At 34.9% G+C, this 18,371-nt stretch overlaps 1 protein-coding gene across 1 annotated transcript in view; it reads right to left on the reverse strand.

Moving 5' to 3' along the window:
* Positions 1 to 1,172: 1,172 nt before the first annotated feature.
* LOC150075081 (uncharacterized) overlaps positions 1,173 to 18,371 on the reverse strand; it is a 175,473-nt gene continuing 158,274 nt past the window's right edge. The window contains exons 7-9 of the mRNA XM_090389191.1: positions 15,124 to 15,274; positions 10,150 to 10,300; positions 1,173 to 2,814 (exon numbers count right to left, since the gene is read on the reverse strand). Of these exons, the coding sequence (XP_090245317.1) occupies positions 2,675 to 2,814; positions 10,150 to 10,300; positions 15,124 to 15,274 (442 nt within the window). The 3' untranslated portion in view covers positions 1,173 to 2,674. The remainder of the gene's footprint in view (positions 2,815 to 10,149; positions 10,301 to 15,123; positions 15,275 to 18,371) is intronic.

Below are 18,371 nucleotides of genomic sequence, written 5' to 3' on the forward strand. Positions count from 1 at the left end.
TGGAATATTTTCGATATTTTTAACAACCTATACTATTAACATAAAATTTTAGTTCATATACCTGTCATTACTTACATTATCCATAATCCATTCTATTTCTGACAATTCATTTTTTACAGAACTTCTGAAGAATGCTTATTATTATTATTATTATTTTATTTTTTATGGTTTACTATTTGTTTCTTTCCTTTCACTCTCATCATGTCTAGAATTCGCGGTCTGCTTTTCAACAAATCTATTACAGATGCTCCTTCTGTCTGTCATATAATTCGAACTGCTGAAAAAGTTTATTTTAAAATTCTAGGATATTGTACCCAATGGAAGAGAAGTGCGTGAATTTATTCTTGAATATTTATTTGTTTTATCTATTTATTATTATTTATTTTAGAGTTAAATGAAGATAAAATAATGATTTATTCAGTTTGATAATTACTATACACTAACTACATATTGGAATATTTATGAATTTTAATAAAATAAATTAAAACCACGTATTAATTGATTTAATTAAATTTTATATTATTATGGTGAAATCAAAATAAATTCTCTCACTTTATTAATAATTTGTGATTAAAATTTCTTCGAAAAGAACAGCGACTCACAAAAACATTGCATTTGAAAAAAAAAAAAAAAAAAAAAGCCACACAGCTGATTTTTTATGGACTCCAATAAAAACAAGCAAGCATCCAAATCATTATGTACGAGAGACATCGATAAAATTCAAACGTGTATTTAAAAACATATCTATTTTAAAAAGAAAATACACTATTTAATTTTTTAAATATTAAATAGATTAATATAAAATTAATATTAGTTATATTATTTATATATTTACTGAATTAAACGTTATATTAAATGGTTTTATAAGGAATCATTTGAGACTCTTGTTTCTAAACAGAATTTGTTCATTATGACTTTTTTTTTTAAATGCTGCATTTTCTTCGTTCATTTTTAATCAGCTTGTCAGAGACGTAAATTCAATTTACTTAATTTATTTGCTTCAGCAGACATTTAATTTCCTGAAGCATTAATTTTCCAACATTCGTCCTAGCACGATCTTTACCTGAATGATTGTTAATTTAAAGTTCAAATGAAATATCTGTTCAAACTGTTCATTTTTGTGTTTGCTGCTTTGTTAATTAAAAAGTGAAAGAAAAAACACTCACACAATATCCAGTAACTGATAGTCACATAAAAATAATCTTGTCTTTAATTCTTATCAGGAAAGTCTTGATGTGGAAACAATGGAATGAATTTCACATAATCTTGGCCGTTTTTTCTTTTTTTTTTCTTTTAACTCTCTTTTCGAGTGTAATTCAATTTAACAAGATATCGACACTGGGCTTGTTGTTAAGATACTGTTTTTTCAAAAAAACACAGATCTCTCTAAAAAACTTACTGATTACATGTACGTACACAGAAAACTTAATTTACATTTAAATACAAAAGAAAAACTTTCCTTATAACTGACTCGTTTCTTTACATACAGAACTGGAATGTTTTATTCCAGCCACTGTTTACAATATTTTATTAAATTACACTTCTGTTAGAGAATAAGAACCATCACCTTTTCCCCCCTCCTCTTTGACTTCCCCCTTCCCTTTACCCTGTAAGTACCCGCAGAATGGTACAGCCACAACAAACCTTGGACTAATTGTAGTAGGTTAAAGACAAAGTATGAAAAAGCAGATGAAGTTAATCCAACTTAAACCTGAAGATACAGCTTTGAGAAATCATTTACGTATAAACAGTCAGGACTATATGAAATCCTGATTATTGATGAAGGATATTCTTAAGAGATTTCCTGTTCGTGGTGTCAGCATTAAACGTTTCTGTCAGTGACTGAAAAAGTACAAAGGTTAAGGATATTTTCCATTATCGAAAATAGTGACTTGACTCAATTATCTTTCCTAACTACGATGAACTCTGCCGTGTGATAATTTTAAATGAAGATTAATACATAAACAAATAAAACACAATCATCGATTTCAATTGGTGTACTGAGTATTAAGAAAAACGCAGTAGTACTGAGTAAAACATGATGAGTATTAATTTTTTAACTTCTTGTTTGCGAAGTATTTTTATCTTTATCTACCCATAAGCGTGTAGATGAAAATATACAACAGTCATGTGTTTGCTGACTTGCCGACCGATGACTTCACGACATAAGAAGATGCGAGTACCAAAAGTAGCTGACTGATACACAGTGTTATATTGACATGTGACAAAACCCAGTAAGTCTACGTGTATACATTCTACGTAAGTGGAAACTGTTATCTGTTCAATGTGATAATGTACCACAGATGTTTACCACAGAGGCATACAAAGTGTTTTTGCTAAAAGGAGTTAGTCTTTTTATCTTTTTTTTTTTTTTTTCTTCTTTTCCATTTTGGATCCACGACTATTATCAGTGAAGTCTTCTCTCCAAAATTGGGAATCTGGGATATTATCCACCTGGGATCACTGAAGACGCAGAATAAAAAGTTGTATCGTGGTCACGAGATAAGAAACACCACAGGAACATACAGAGGGATGGTTCGGTAAAAATCCAGCTCTTCCTCGTTGGAGACCCTCTTCGGTGGCGTATGTTTGATTTTGTTTTTACTTATAAATGGCGGGTTTTGTTTTTCTGGACTCCAAGGACGTTGAAAAACCGATAACAAATTGTTGTCGATCAAAAGTTTAATAGGCTTAAAAGAAATGTCACCAGTAGAAGAAAGCCAAGCCTGGGGTGTATGTTTATGGCACTATTTTCTTGAGTAAAAGCAGCTACTTCGTTCTTTAGAGATTCGGGAAATTTGCCTTCTATTGAACCTGTAAAGAAGATAAAAACATAAGTAATATCGAATTCATACAGCAAACTTTAATCACTAATGAGTGGATCATTCGAGTTTCAATTTTAAATCAAGTCTAACATTATCTATATCTCGTATTAGGTGTTCATTCAGATTTTACTAGATGAAAACTGAATACGAGGGCTTAAAAATTAGATTAAATTATCAATTTTTATTATATATTAATCGCAAAATTATATTATTATTCTTTACATTTTTCTAAATTTAATTATAAATATTAATTTCAGTAATCATCTTTTGATGAAGTAGATGGCGCTCTCACTCATTATTTAAAAAGCTTAAAAGATTCGTATTTCAATATTGATTTTTGTAAGTTGTAATTTTATTTCAGTGATTGTAGGAAAAGAAAATTTTATTTAAATCTTAACGTTCTTTTATCTTTCCTTTGAAACTTTATCTGAACAAATAAGGGGAAATTTTCAGAGCAAAAGTTCCTTTGAATGTTAGTTTTTTGCAGTCTTCAATACACAGTGAAACCTATAATCTCTATAAACTGCAGCTATATAGAAACTGCAAATGAATGTTACTGCAAAATTTATTGTTGTCCATTTAGTTCTAGAAAAGTAAACTTGTTTCCATATTGATAGAATAGCTAGGGTGAATTTTCTCCCAATAATAAAAACAGGTGTGCAAGATGAGTGTGCCCAATTTTCAGTCTTGCCATATCTCGTCTGTTCCACCTGAACCCGGAGAGCTATAACTTTGGATCTTGTTTTATCCGGTAAAGTTTGTTGGTGGTATTACTTTGCCAGATCTGTGAACAGTTATGGTAACTTTCCTTGTGAATTATAGGCGTGTAATCCATATAAGGAACCTGAAGTTGTTGAGAAAATGTACGGATGGGTTGTTTAGCAGTAAGATCGGCACTCTCATTTCCGGAATGTCCTGGGATCCAACAAAATATTACTGATTGATTGGATTCGCAGCAGAAGAGTAGCTGATAGTGAATGGCTTCTCAGTGTTGGAATGAGAGGAAGAGAAATTTTCCTTTATGGCAAAGACCACATAGAGAGTCAGTGCAGATTAGAGCACATGAAATGAAAAATCCAATAATCTGGTTAAGTGGCATACAATTCGGCAGTAAAGATACTGCATTCAGCTGGTAATGAATCGGTGAATGAAGGAAAGACTGCCGCATTGTCAGTTTTCGATCCGTTTGTGTATATTGTACAGGCATTGGAGTTCAGGGTAGCATGAGCTGCGTGCAGCTGTCTGATATTGGAGGAAGATAAAACAATCTTCCCCCATTGGCAAAAGTAGTCATCGTGAGAAGGGGAGAATGAAACCAGGGTGGAACAGGGAGAGTCGTATCCTGAGAAATTTTACTTGAATCAACGTTCCAGAGGTCGGTTTTCATTTGGCTTACTAACATAAAAGGAATCCAGACGGGTATTATACAGATACTCAAAAGAGGGATGTAATGGGAGGCCCCGGATCTTACCAGCACAATGAGACAGTAGCTGCCTCTCTTCGAAGGTGTAATGGGGGATCATACGCTTCAAACACAAAGGCTTTGAACTGAAGTCCTGAAAGCTCCCAGAACCTCGGAGCGCTGGGAGCTTTCAGGCCTTCTAATGTGCTTCTCCTAGCCGAGTTGTATACCGGAGAACCATAATCTAAGCGTGAGTGGATCAGAGACTTGTAGAAGTGAAGTAAGAAGTACCGATCGGCTCCCCATGACATAGACGAGAATGACCGAAGTATGTTCAACTGCTTTAGACAAACGCTTCAGATGAGTGATATGTGCTTCGAAATTTAGCTTGCTGTCTAATATCAGTCCCACAAATCTGATGCTGTTTACTAGCAGTATCGAACTATTCAGCTGTATTTCAGAATGGAGGTGGAGAGGTACGTCGCTTACAAAAGTGAGTGGTGGTAGATTTCTGTTCTGCAAGTCGATATTGATTGCGTGAGGTCAAGGATTCAATTCGGTTTATGGCAAGTTGGAATTGACGTTCGATGATGTTCATGATTTGCGATTGGCAGTTGATGATAGGCCATCCGCATGCATGTAGTCTAATATTAATTACGAATTTTCAAGGTAAAAAGTATAAGTTTATTTATCAACTGGAAGGTATGGTATATTATTAGCATGCATTGTAAATTAGGCTAATCTGTAATGTTCACTAGATACAATTATTTATTTGCAAATATGAACTTTTCTGAATATTACAAAATCCAGAAAGCTGGCAAGCAAATAACAGTTTTCACTACTATGAAAATCACTATACGCCAGATTCATCATATTGATTTTTTTTTTTTATTAATGACTGGGGAAAGACATTCAAAGAATTTTTTTTATATAAAGAAACTACGTATCCAATAAAAGAAGAAAGAAATTAAATATAATTTAATATTTTCTAAAAACTGAAGTAACAAATATGAATTTAATTAAATACACATCTAATTTCACAAAAATAAGAGCAATGATGTTCTTTCCCTGTTTTGTGACTGCGTGTATAAATATATACGTTAGGTAAAATAACAGTAGTTGACTGGACATGATCATGAATCACAAATCTGGTGTCAGTAATGCACGTCAGCGCTCACCGCACTGAAGAATGGTAGATTCCATAATGGGGTACATATGCACTCCCCTATTACAGTTGACTAGTGCAGTGCCTCAAGCCATGAGCGCTGGCAGTAATCATGTGAATAGTCGATGATCTCAATGTCACGTCAGGGATCAAGGTTATGTTGCTCAACCTAATATGTTCAGCAACAGCGGAGCGCTCAAAGTTAACGGTTTAGAGAGCCCCCTCATGGTCTGAAACACGATCCTTCAACCTCCTGGAAGCCTCACCTACATAACATTCCCCACAATCCGGACATGTAATGCGATAAACAGAACCGCCTGCAAAAAAAGGAGGAATAGGCATTTTTATCGTAGAAATAATGGAAAGTAATTTCCTACAAGGGAGTTGCGCACACCGTATATGGTATGATAGTGTGGGGGGTTGAATAATATTATCTATTTCCTCCCCATTCTGGGGGAATAGTTGGTTTTTTTATTATTATTCCTTTATGCTTATAATTTCTGTAATTAATAAATCTCGTTAAACTTTCAGACCCACCTCTCTTAACTTTGTATTTCCCCGTTTATTTTCCCCCTAATTTACACCCTCCCACATTAACACCTGACTTGTATACTGCACAGAAGATCACAGATTCTGGGGGAATAGAAGTTCGTGTATGTCTCCTCTGGACTGGCTGAGTATTCAGAATGACTCATACTACACTTGATAAACATATACAATATTGTTTATTCACAGTATATACATTAAAAGAATATATCATACATCATCATTTGGGGATTATGTTAATTACTAGAATTATATGTGTGCTAAGATGTATAGTTAATCACAATTCATATATCTTCATGTCTTTCTGCCTTTTCTTCTTCTGGTTTAGTTTACATCTTATAACATTCTCTTGTCTTCTAACAATTTTGACTTCCCAACTGGGATTACAGCAGTGAGCATAACTCCTATATGTGTATTTTCCTAGATTTATAAATCCCCGCTATAATCTTTCTTTAATTATCCCTTCCAAAATAATTACATGTGCATAGAACATAATCTCAACTTAAAACACGCTAGTCTCGAGTACATACATCTAAATCTTCCTTGCTTAATAAACTTATCTTTGTGATGAAGTACATATATCTTATGAACTTTTTCCTTCCTTTTATGCTAAACAATACCAAATCTACTATCAACTAATTAAAGACATTAAAGGTTGTGTAAAGTGAGATCCCATAAGCTGTTATGTAAGTATCTAGTACTTACATAACAGCTTATGGGATCTCACTTTACACAACCTTTACTCAGCTCAGGGGCGGCCATCATCATCAATATAGGGCATCATCAGACTCCTACTGGAATTAGTCATGGGCTAAGGAACTGCTGCTCATCTACAGGAATTCTCCCTCGTTCAGGAACTCTCCTTTCACCATAAATGGGTTGCTCTGGCCCGCTTTGGGCGTCTGATCAGCTCGACGATACTGGGGTGCATAATAAAATTATCAGGACTCTCCTTACTGCTCTATCGAGAAGCCAGACTGTACAACTCTTCCTTATCTTTCTATACCGAGACTTTTCGATCCTTATCACTCAGCTCCAGCATATGTGTTTCCATCTTTCATTGGGCATCTCCTTCCTATTTCTACGTTGCGGCTGACCTCTCCCAGAACTTGCCTAACGAATTGTCTTTGCGACAAACTGCTTCAATTTCCACTACCACATTCCAGCGATTCTCCCGGCACTTCTCGGGATTTCTTTCCGGCCGCACATCACTCAGGCACACCCACAGGAACTCTTCAACTTCCAAAAACTCCCAAACTGTCAAAAACTGGCACTCTAACTCTTGTTCCATCTCCTTTTGTTTCAGCCACCCCTTCTATTCTGATCCAATCGCAGTTCGTTCTTCATCATCTCTATATTCTCATTTGCTCTCTCCCACTTCCTCCGTTTTCTTGGCCCTTCCCGTTCCTGGGGAAACATCCGATTTCTCGAAATTTCTAGACGCTTCGATGAACTTCCGGAAGTCTAGAAATTTCTGGATATCTCCTTGTGATCATCCCGATTCACTTACCGCTATTAGTCCATTCTGTTTTTTCTCTACCGCTCCTTGAAATCAGTAAGTGCTCAAGGAGTCGGTTAGTTTTATCTAGCGGCTAGCCATTACCACAGGTGTATGCCGCAACCAGGGCTCCCTCCACCCACTTAGTCTTTAAAACTCTTCCTCTCCACAAGGGGGAGTCGGTTCCCTTGTTCTTTTCTTCCAAAGAGCTGCCCACTTTTTGTTTATAGCGACTTGAACTGGCCTTACGGTGCTCCCATTGTACTTTTGTGCACTGTCCAGCTGGGTAGCTGGACAGTGCACAAAAGTTGTTACGCTAATCCTCCCCTACTTAACTGTACGGTACAGAGCGATCGGAATCTAAGCTGAAAATCATCCTATGTAAATAATATTATTTAATATATACATATATTTTCTTGTTACGTTATAATATTCATTTCATAACATTCCTTAGGATAAGTGTAAGAATTTGGTTCTTACAATAGCAAAATCCTGGTAAGACGTTCTGATACGCTCGGATAGCAGGGGACGTAGGCAGTAGAGGTAAACTCAGTATCGTGGGGAGAATTTGACTATGTAATAAACTTGCTACTGAGAAGACATCGTCAACTTATCGACACCAGAAAGTGATGGGAACAGGTAAATTCGAAAATATCCGACTTTTCAGTTCCTCCATGGCAATATTGGCTATGATGGAACTGAAGTTTCATCGTGATGGAAGTAAGATCCAGTTCCACCATGGCAATATTAGCTATTATGGAACTAAGATCGTGTTTCAGAACATGAGGGGCTCTCCGAACCGCTAACTTTGAGCGCTCCACCATTGCTGAACATTATTTGGTTGAGCAACATAACCTTGATCTCTGATGTAACATTGAGATCGACTATTCATGTGATTACCGCCGGAGCTCATGACTTCAGGCATTGCCCATAGTCAACACAGAGGAGCGCATATGCACCCCATTATAGACTCTACCATTCGGTAGTGCGATGAGCACTGGCGTTCGTCACGTATGCGTAATCCTGCATTACCGACACCAGATTTGTGATTCATGATCATGCACAGCCAACTCCTGTTATTTTACCTAACATATACAACGCTGTACACCATTCACCGACTAGCTGAAGAAGAGACACCCCGTTCCGAAAGCTACTATTTTATTTCATATTTTATTGTTTTTACTTATGTATTTTAACACTTTTATTTCATTTCCGTTTAAAGTATTATTTTTTATGTATATATTTTATTTATCTTAATAAAGTTTAACTATGTAATATTCCTTAAATTTTCGATTTTCGTGTCAGCATATTTTATTTACAATAGAGCTAAATTAAAAAAAAAAAATGCTACTTCGAGCTCGAGACCCAGTTTATTTTTAAGTAGCAGATGCAGTTGAAAAGGTTTCTGTCCCTTTAGAATTTCTGTATAAAAATTATGGCACAACATTCTAAATGCCTCATAGCCTAAGTTGCCGAAGTCATAACTAAACCCAACAGAAAATTGAATCCAGAATTCGTCATTAACTAAGACGTAAATGGTTTATATGGCATCGGTTGGAATCCATCAAGATTGGGAGGATTTTTGTAGGTTTGTTCGCACTGTGGCTAAGCTATTCGAGCTTAGGTGAGTGTTTTTTTTCCCTGAGAGCTGCCCTAAATAAGAAACAAAACAATAACAAAAAAACAAAAAAAAGCGAACAAGGACAATTAAATACATACAATTCAGGAACACAACATACTGGCGCCTCATAGCTTCAGTTACCTCGGGGTTGGAGGGGAATTATAGTAACACAGAAAATGTAGCTGCCTTAAAGGTGAAGAAGAGGTTATGAACATCAAAATGCAGTAATTTTCCGCCCTTAACTGGAAGTTTGTGCCTGGTTTATTACAGCCTTATGTAAGATAATACCATCCCAAAGCAAGTTTAACTCGCCGTTTGTTACATCACAAACCCATTACTGCATGCTTCCATGATGCCACAAGCATGTCCACACACACCTAACTTAAAAAGGGTTGATGGTCACCGCTCATTAGTAATCAGTCAAAACTGTTTATGAACTCAACAGCTGTCTAATAAGCAATGAGAGTTGCTTAGTTGTCCTATTTCGCACAAAAATAGGTCAAAATAAGACCTTACATAATATTACAACGACGACACTGGATAGCAGCTATTAAATCTTTGAGCTTAAAATAGACAAAAGGAGTAATTCATTATATTATAATATGGTTTTAATTGATCATATGTATTATTAATTGTGCCATTTGTGAACTTATAAATTAATCGTTTTCATCAGTTAATAAATTGATTACTGTTTTATTTAACTGTATTTTAACTTACATTTAATTTGGGCGATAATTTTCTTAATGAGTAAATGCCTTACATGATATTTATTAATTAAGAAAAATGGAATTAAAATTTCAGTAATCCTTGTAAAGGAGGCTCTTAAATGCACTAGTGATAATGCGGTTAACAAAGCATGTTACGTCACATAAACGTAATACGTGACGTCATGCGCTTAGATATTCGTAGTCCTCTGAAGACTTCATACGTTTTAAAATTATATCTAAATTTTATTGCATTTTCTATAGTGATCTATTTGAAGTAATTTTGATATTTTTGTAAGAAATATAAGAATAAAAGTTTCCATTTTAAAAAAGGAATTAATTATTCATTATTAAATAAGATTGTTCGTATAAAAAATGTGGAACTCACTTTTTTTAGGTTTGAAATAATCTTCGGGGTATTGCACCCTGAGCACTGTCGTCATTTCTACTTCGAAAAGTTTATTTGGATCGTAAGGAAGCTCTGCAGGAATTTCTCTCTTCTTTCTACCATAGCCATATTGTCCGTTACCACATGGAACCTAAAAATTGCGTAGTAATTTAAATCATCATTTAAAACAGAAATTATTACGGAAATTAGATTATTTCTAGGCAAGAATTTTCCACGACAATTTTTCAAATTAGAGTTAAAACAAAATTATAAAATTTAAATTTTATAAATTTTATACTGTTAGTTGGACTCAAGAGAGGGCTGTAAGGTCCTCTACTCTTTAAATGCGCGTATTTCACAACAAAACAGAAACCCCACTAGAGGGCACACGAAGTTTTATACACAATTCACAGATGCCTCATATCCTTAGTTGCTTTGGCGCAAACACACAACAGCAGACTATTTCTACAAGAATAACACGTTGCATTTCTAAGAAGGATTAGAAATTATGTTAATTCGTCTTTTGAACATTAATAAACACCCTTTCAAATCGAACAGCGGGAACCATGATATGGAGTTCATTTTCTTATTACTTGGACCTGTCCTTTTGCCATTCTTTCAACAGTTACATAATCCTTAGCTCTAAAACTGTAGGTCCCATATCGATAATGTTGTTAGATAAGATAGTTTCTCTGTAATGCTTTTGTGCTTTCCTGGCCTGCTAGGTTTCTTTATTTTCCATTTAGGATGGCAGTTTAGAGACGTGATGAACTCAAGTACCGAGGGATATTTCTCAAGAGGATATCAGCCACCTTTCTGAATCAACGTCAAAAATGCTGATGTATGCTGGATTTTGCGTTAAATAAAGCATTTTTTGATCTGATGTTTTGATCAATTTTTGCCGTTTAGCCTTATCTAGTTGTATACTAAGGCTCAGGTAAAACAATCTACACTTTCAGCGTTGGCCCAGCCAGATCGTGCTGTGGTCAGCACGATCAGCAGACTTAAAAAGGCTACTTTTAAATATAACGTAAACTAAATCAGTTATCAGGAAAAATGAGCTAATTTCAATTGTTCCTTATAATCAGAGTGGACACCACCTTGAAACATAGCACAAATTATTTTTTGTTTTAGAAATATTTTAAAATGGTACAAAATCCAAAAGAAAAAAAAAACTTTAAGGCACGTTGTAGAGCTCACCAACTAAAACTCTGCAAAGTCTCAGCATCTGTTTGTTCTAAATATACTGCTCGACAAAATTAACAGAAAAAAAAACTATTTTTCATGAATATTTTATTGTGAACAATGTTGCCGAAGCCGAATATTTGATATAATAGCCATCCTGGAATGCATATTACGAGTATCCAATAGAAATCGATCTACCAGCTTACAAACTGCACATTATGCAAATTATTCATGCCTATAAACCACCGGTTGCGACCACATAGCTTCATTCCCGCTTTTTAGCTTGCTCAGCCGCATCTCCAGTACTCAAGACGGCAGGTCTTTGTCCTCCAGATGATTCTTGGAGATGGCGGACTGTTGGACAACTGGAAGCCTCGCAGGCGCAGGTGGCACGTTGGCTTAATGTGCCACACAATGTCTTCTCGGCGCTATGGAAGCAGTTCCAAGAGACAGGAGCCATTACAAGAAGAGCTAGCCAAGTTCACCCGAGGGTTGCGTCAACCAGAACAGACCGCCATCTGGCTCTAACAGCAAGACAGAGCCATACGATGTCCTGTAATCAACTGTCTTTTGAGGTTGCTGAGGCCACAGATGAAAACATTGGCACCAGACTGTTAAGAATGCAGTAGTTCGTATCCCATTAACTCCAAAGAGCTCATCTAAACTGGTGCCATGAACATGTGACTTGAAATACTGAAAAATGGGGTACAGTTCAGGTCTCTGATGAGTCCCGTTTTAGCCTACAAACAGATTCTAGACGTTATTTCATCTGGAGACAACGAGGAATGCGGTACCATCACTCCAAAATCAAAGAAATGGACACTTACGGTGGAGGTAGTGTTCTCGTGTGGAGCGGAATAATGACCAACGGCCGCATCCCTCTTCATATTTTTGATAGGGGTACCGTAACTGCTCACAGGTACCGAGAACAGACGCTCGAACCCAATGTGCGACTTTTGAGGGGCGTGATTGGCTCAGATTGTGACATCAATCAACTATTCTCTGGCAGAAGGTAAATTTTCGCTCCTCTATTCTACAGGCATCCTTTTTTAATTTAAACGCATGTTCCTTCCTGTGTCGGTAGAGAACGAGATGATCGCATCGGCATTTATCTTAGTCAATCCACTTAAAGCATTAAATAGTTCAATCAAGTCTGCTCGCAAGTGTCTATCTCGAAGAATTTAAATTAAGAAGTTTAAATCTTTCTTGGTAAGAGTATTTGGTTGGGCCCCTAACTAAGCTTGTTGCTCTTTCTGCACCGAATCTAATAGATCTTTCTTAAAATGAAGCTTCCAGACCTCTATGCAGTACTCAAGAGGTGGCCTATCCTTTGTCTAATATAGTGATTCCCAAACTACTGAGATCTACGGACCCCTTCAAAAGTCTAAAAAAGGTTGTGGACCCATATATATATATATATATTTTTTTTTTTTTTTTCTATGTGTGTGTCTGTATATATATATATATATATGAACACTGGGTTTTCTGAAAATAAAATTCTAAGCTTTATGTTTAAAACAACTTAACTTTATTCTTATTTTTACATAAATATATAATAATAACTTTATTTATCGTCAATTTGCTATACACAGAACGAATCATTTGACCAGTTCCAAAGGGTCCGTTTCCCGGACCACCTGGAACTGGTATACGAACTCCTAGTTTGGGAAACGCTGGTCTAATATAAAGGGATAATCACCTTGTCGCTGCTGGAAAAATTCCTAAATGTCAGTGACAGAACCCCCATGAGCTGTCCTAGCAGCCTGTCAGCACTGCTCAGAGAACTTCATGTCAGACTGTTCAACCTAGGTCGCTTTCGTTCTCCATTGTCCTAAGTGTGGTACCACTGAATTGGCTTGTTATTCTGGCACTATTGCTGACCTTAACTAAATAACTTTACACTAATACACTAATTATACTCCAACTTCCTGTTTTCAATGTTAAAATTCAGCTGCCACTTTTCGGTCGAGCTGCCTAAATTTTCAAGGTCTTGTTGCGGTGTTATGCCTTGATTCCTGTCATTTACAATCCTGCCAACCTTTGTATCACATGCAAACTTAATATCATATGACATTAAGCTTATATGCATTTTTCAGTACCGTTAATAAATATTGAAATAAATAAGGGGCTCAGGACTTGAACCCAAGAAATTCAGGATTCAGTGTCCATTTATAACCACCTTTTTGCCTATGCCACTCATCCATCCCTTTATCCACAGCAGTAACTTGCTTGCTAGCCAAGGTCTCCCATTAACAAATCCATGCTACTGTTGCTATTATAACTATATTCAACATGATGCTGCACTACTTTTTTTATTCCTCGGTGAGAGTGGTCTCACACATACGGATATGGGTTACTCCCGAAGACCGTTTAAATAATAATTATTAATTAAAAAATACTTCTTTAACCACTGACCAAGGTTAGGAGTTAAAGAAGTATTTTATAAATAAATGTTTTCTCAGGAACAGAAGACAAGCTTACAGGTCTGTAATTATTCACTTCAGCTTTTGATCCCTTCTGTGAATAGGAAAGACAAACTTTTCTGATCTGTAGTGGCCTCTCCTGAATCCAAGGACGCTCTCATAATTATGGTCAACGGTTTGCTTACATCTTCTGCTGCTTCTTTTAATACAAATGGATAAATTCCATCAGCCCTAGGCCTTACTTACATTTAGCTTCCACAGTTTCTCTTTCACTTTTTTCTCAGTTATCACGAATTTAGCTCTTAGTTATTGCTCATTATGTTTGGTATGTCCATCCCTAAAAACTTCTTCGCTCATGAATGTAAATGAAAAATACTCAATTTGTAAGCAATCTGAACAGGATCATCAATAGTCATGCCGTTTATATCTAATGGACGACTGTCTTCACATAAGCAAAGAATTCTTTGCTAATTTTCTTCGCATTCTTGGCCAAAGACTTCTCAATCTATTTAAACTTTCCTACCCCCTAGTAATTTGATTGCACCCTAGTTTGTATTTATTTTACGTTTTTGTGCCCCCTGATAACTTATAATTATCCCACGCATTTCTGAAGATTCATAATGCATGAGGAGTCAACTGCTGTTAATCAGATCTTTCTAGACATTGGTGCAGAAAATAACAATCATTCAGTACACAATCCGCTTCACTAAACAGATTAATAGGATGGTTCTGTTATTTGTGTTTATAACTTAATTTAATAAATTCAATTTCCAGGTGTAATTAATATTTTTTGTTTTGAATAAGTACATAGAGAAAAATAAACTTTTATCCAAAAAAGCTTAAATTTATTAATAATTTACATATAAAATCATAAAAAATAAATAAAAAAACAACGGGAGGCGAGCGGATCTTCCATGGTCAAGATACAGTACATGTTCCGTTGTTTAATCGGTGAAGTCTATGATGAAACTGTTGGATTGTCTTCCAAAATCTATCAAGCGGTCCATCTTTTTGTAAATCAGTGAAATTATATTACGAAAAGCACACATTGCTCAGAACTGTAAGCTGTTTCCTTAAGTTAGACAAATGGCTAAGCATTTTTCCACTACAGAGCACCATGGACTAATAACAAACTCCAAGTTTTCTGACAATAAATTAATTACTGTAAATTAATTACGCGCTAAAATATATTTATTAAGATGCTTAAGTTTATTTTCTCGTTGTTTAGGAAATTGAATTAATCACAGATACACAAGAGAATTTATATTTATTGCTCTTTCAATTTCACATTTCCTAATAGTTAAATGCATTTATTTGCTTCACTTAAAAAAGATGCCACTTTATGTAAATATAGGCTCATACTTACTCCTTGACAGTGTCGTAAACAGACATTAACAGTGCCTACGAAGAGCACGTAATTTGACTCTGGAAACTTGAAGGCACGGAATTTTGCCGATAGCACTTTTCCATTATCTGGAGTCTCGAAGTTACCAAAGATGTAAGGATCTATAGAACAGCTTGGTAAAGAAAAGAGAGAATCACATGATAAGCTATGGCACTATCTCTTAACTTTTTTTTTTTTTTTTTCATACAAATAATAAGAGAAATATTTTATATTAAAAATAATGACGCATAATGTGCAAGTTTTAATTCTGTAATATTAATATTATTTCTTAGTTTCTTCTCTGCACCTAATAGTTGGCGACCATCAAAGTGGTTACAACTTTCTTCCTCAGAATATATTGCTTTTCGATATAAAGAGCGAACTGATGTTTCACTTCTTGAGACAAGACGAAATCTTAATTTAAGGCTAAATAAAAATGTTTAATGATAAGAATCTAAGCTGTAGATATCTATTTTAAATATCCTTAGATATTTTAAATAGGACCGTCTTTTATAAAAATATTTTGGTAACAAAATTATCGATTTTATATTTATTTGGATTAGTATTTACATAAAACTGCTTTACTAAAACTCTCCTTCAATCTCCTTCAACTGGGGAAAAGAATTTCTAAAAATGTTTTGTAAGGATTTTCCTCCTCGGAACTTTTGAAGAATTCAAGATTTATAAAAGAATTTAGAAATGCTTTCAAAAATAACCAGTAGGGGCAAAGGAATATGAAAAAAAAAAAAAACAAAGCAGGGCAAGTTTTATTTTAAAATCGGACGTCTGTAAAAGACTGTCGTTTTTTTATAGACGACAGACTTTCATTAAATAAACAGTAACAGATTCTGTCATGGTTTATTTTATTATTACAAAAGTTGTATTATAGAGTGAAGTTAACTAATATTATGTTATATAACTAATATTAAGTATTAATTGCATTAAAGAATACTAGTAGAACAGACACGATGGATATCATATTCCTTTAAGACATGCGCAGTTCGATTAAAAATATACATTTTAGTACTGCATACAATTATCACACAATAATATAACTGATTGATACATTTTCGATGATTTCATCAGCTAAATGTATCCTGACATCTTCAGAGACACAGAGAATTCGAGCGAGAGCTCTGGGTGGGACTCTCTCTCTCTCTCTCTCTCCTATATCCATTATGCAGGAGGATGGTCAATGATGGATTCAAACCCATCCAAATGACATAAAACGCAGAACAGTGCGTTACATTTCATGGGCTTTTGATTATTATTATTATTATTTTTTTTTTTTTTTGATTAACAGAAATGAAAAGAAAATAACTGTCTCGTTACCAATTAACTACTAAATAATTAACTAATAATATATAAAAATGTAACTTCAACACGTATTTAAAGGATCCCCTCTGATTTAATAAAATGACAACACGTACTTCAGATCGTATATGAAGTCAACATTTTTGTAATATACTTGACTTATATTTCAATTGCCATGTAGGATAAAATAACTCATATTTTACATTTCTGTTGTGACTAATATAATAAAATAAGTAACCAGTAAACTATTGGATTACTAAATATATAGTAAAAAACAAATAGGAACAATAAATGCCGGATTTCTATTTTTGCGATTTTAATTAAATTTAGGGTTGCGCAACAAAGTTTTTCAAAAGAGCCAAATACAAAAATCCATGAAAAGTGGAAGTCCAGTTAGATTTACAGCATCACTGTTGTAAGGCTTCTGAATAAAGGTTTTCAATGTTATCTTAGATGTCAAATTTTTTGTCCCCTGCTGTATATATAGTGTATTTTGCGTTTCCAGTTCTCATCTAAGACATAAGTTTGTTTATCATTCAGATTACAATAATTGGTTACAACCAACTACAACAGTGTCAAGGTCGCTAGGTAGATTTTGCTTTTTTTTTTGTTGTCTAATTTCAGCTTATTGTTTGAGTATTTAGGAAATTAAAGGGTATGCTGTAGACTCTCCTATAATCGAAATGGTTTTTAAAAAAATCAAGCAATACTATATAAATGTCATTTCCCCCCTTTCTTTCTAAATCTAGAGAAAGTGCACAATTCTGTTATATAAAACTGTCTAGCTTTCTGTCTTACTAGTATGACCGGTATACGTACAATAAAATATTGCCCCTGTATTCCACTTAAAGTAAATAACAAGTCCATAGCGTGACGTTATTTGACAGTAATTGGCCTCCGACATAAGACAATTTTACTGAATAAGGATGATAGATGATGGGATTCTGTGTTATTAACTTTATCGCAAAATCTTCCGGTATCTCTGTCAGTCTCATGTGGGATCTCTTGAGTCATCTGGTTTCTTTCCAACAGGTTGTCAGCCACACGTATATCTTATTATGGTCCGCCTCTCCTCGCTTTATTATACGTTCACCCGATAGTCAGTAATTTTCGACCTTTGCTTCGAAAAAGCCTTTCAAATTGCAATGACTGTAATTTCTACATCATTGAAAATTTTCCGCTTTTATCGGGTGTTAACTAACCTCAAATTATTATTATTTTTTTATCTGTGATGCCAAGAAATAAACCTCCCAGATTCGGTTTATTTTAGATTCCTCTGATAATCAGATGTAATGTCATTTTTTGACCTTGTACTAATGGATTAGTATTTAAATGACGTCACGATTGCACGCGTATTGCGCAATTTGAGTTTATGCTGAATATAACTGCATCAGTATGCTCAGAGAGCATACTTTTTTTGAAAGCTCAGCAGCTCTAAACAGAAAAAGCCTATGAGCTATTCTATAATGTAGACTGCAACGCCTCCTGGTGGTGTTCCTTGAAATTTAACAACAGTACGTAATTATTATAGCGCAAGAAAAGTCAATTGCAAAGGCAACCATAAAGCCCATCTAGGAGGGATCAGACCAGTGATATATTTCAAGTGTGGATTTATATTTATAAAAAAAAGGCACGTGAGCTGTTCGCAAACAAAATTGCAGTCCTCTTATCTTGCAAGTTAACAACATTAATTGCTGTATACACAGTAACATTTATTGTAACAATAAGAATGACAACGTAGTCAAACTCGAAATGATCGCCATTTGCCACAATATAGGCTTGGACCAGAGGGCGCTGCAGTCTAGTCTATCGAACAACCCATAGACCCTTTCTGACACCTGTAGCATCGCAGTGTCGAGATAGAAAACTTTATTTATCTTCTTGATTATCAAAAACACACAATTGAGGTTAATTTA

Source organism: Mastigoproctus giganteus, chromosome 14, assembly GCF_048544385.1.
Source record: "Mastigoproctus giganteus isolate SK-2022 chromosome 14, ASM4854438v1, whole genome shotgun sequence".
Taxonomy (NCBI): domain Eukaryota; kingdom Metazoa; phylum Arthropoda; class Arachnida; order Uropygi; family Thelyphonidae; genus Mastigoproctus; species Mastigoproctus giganteus.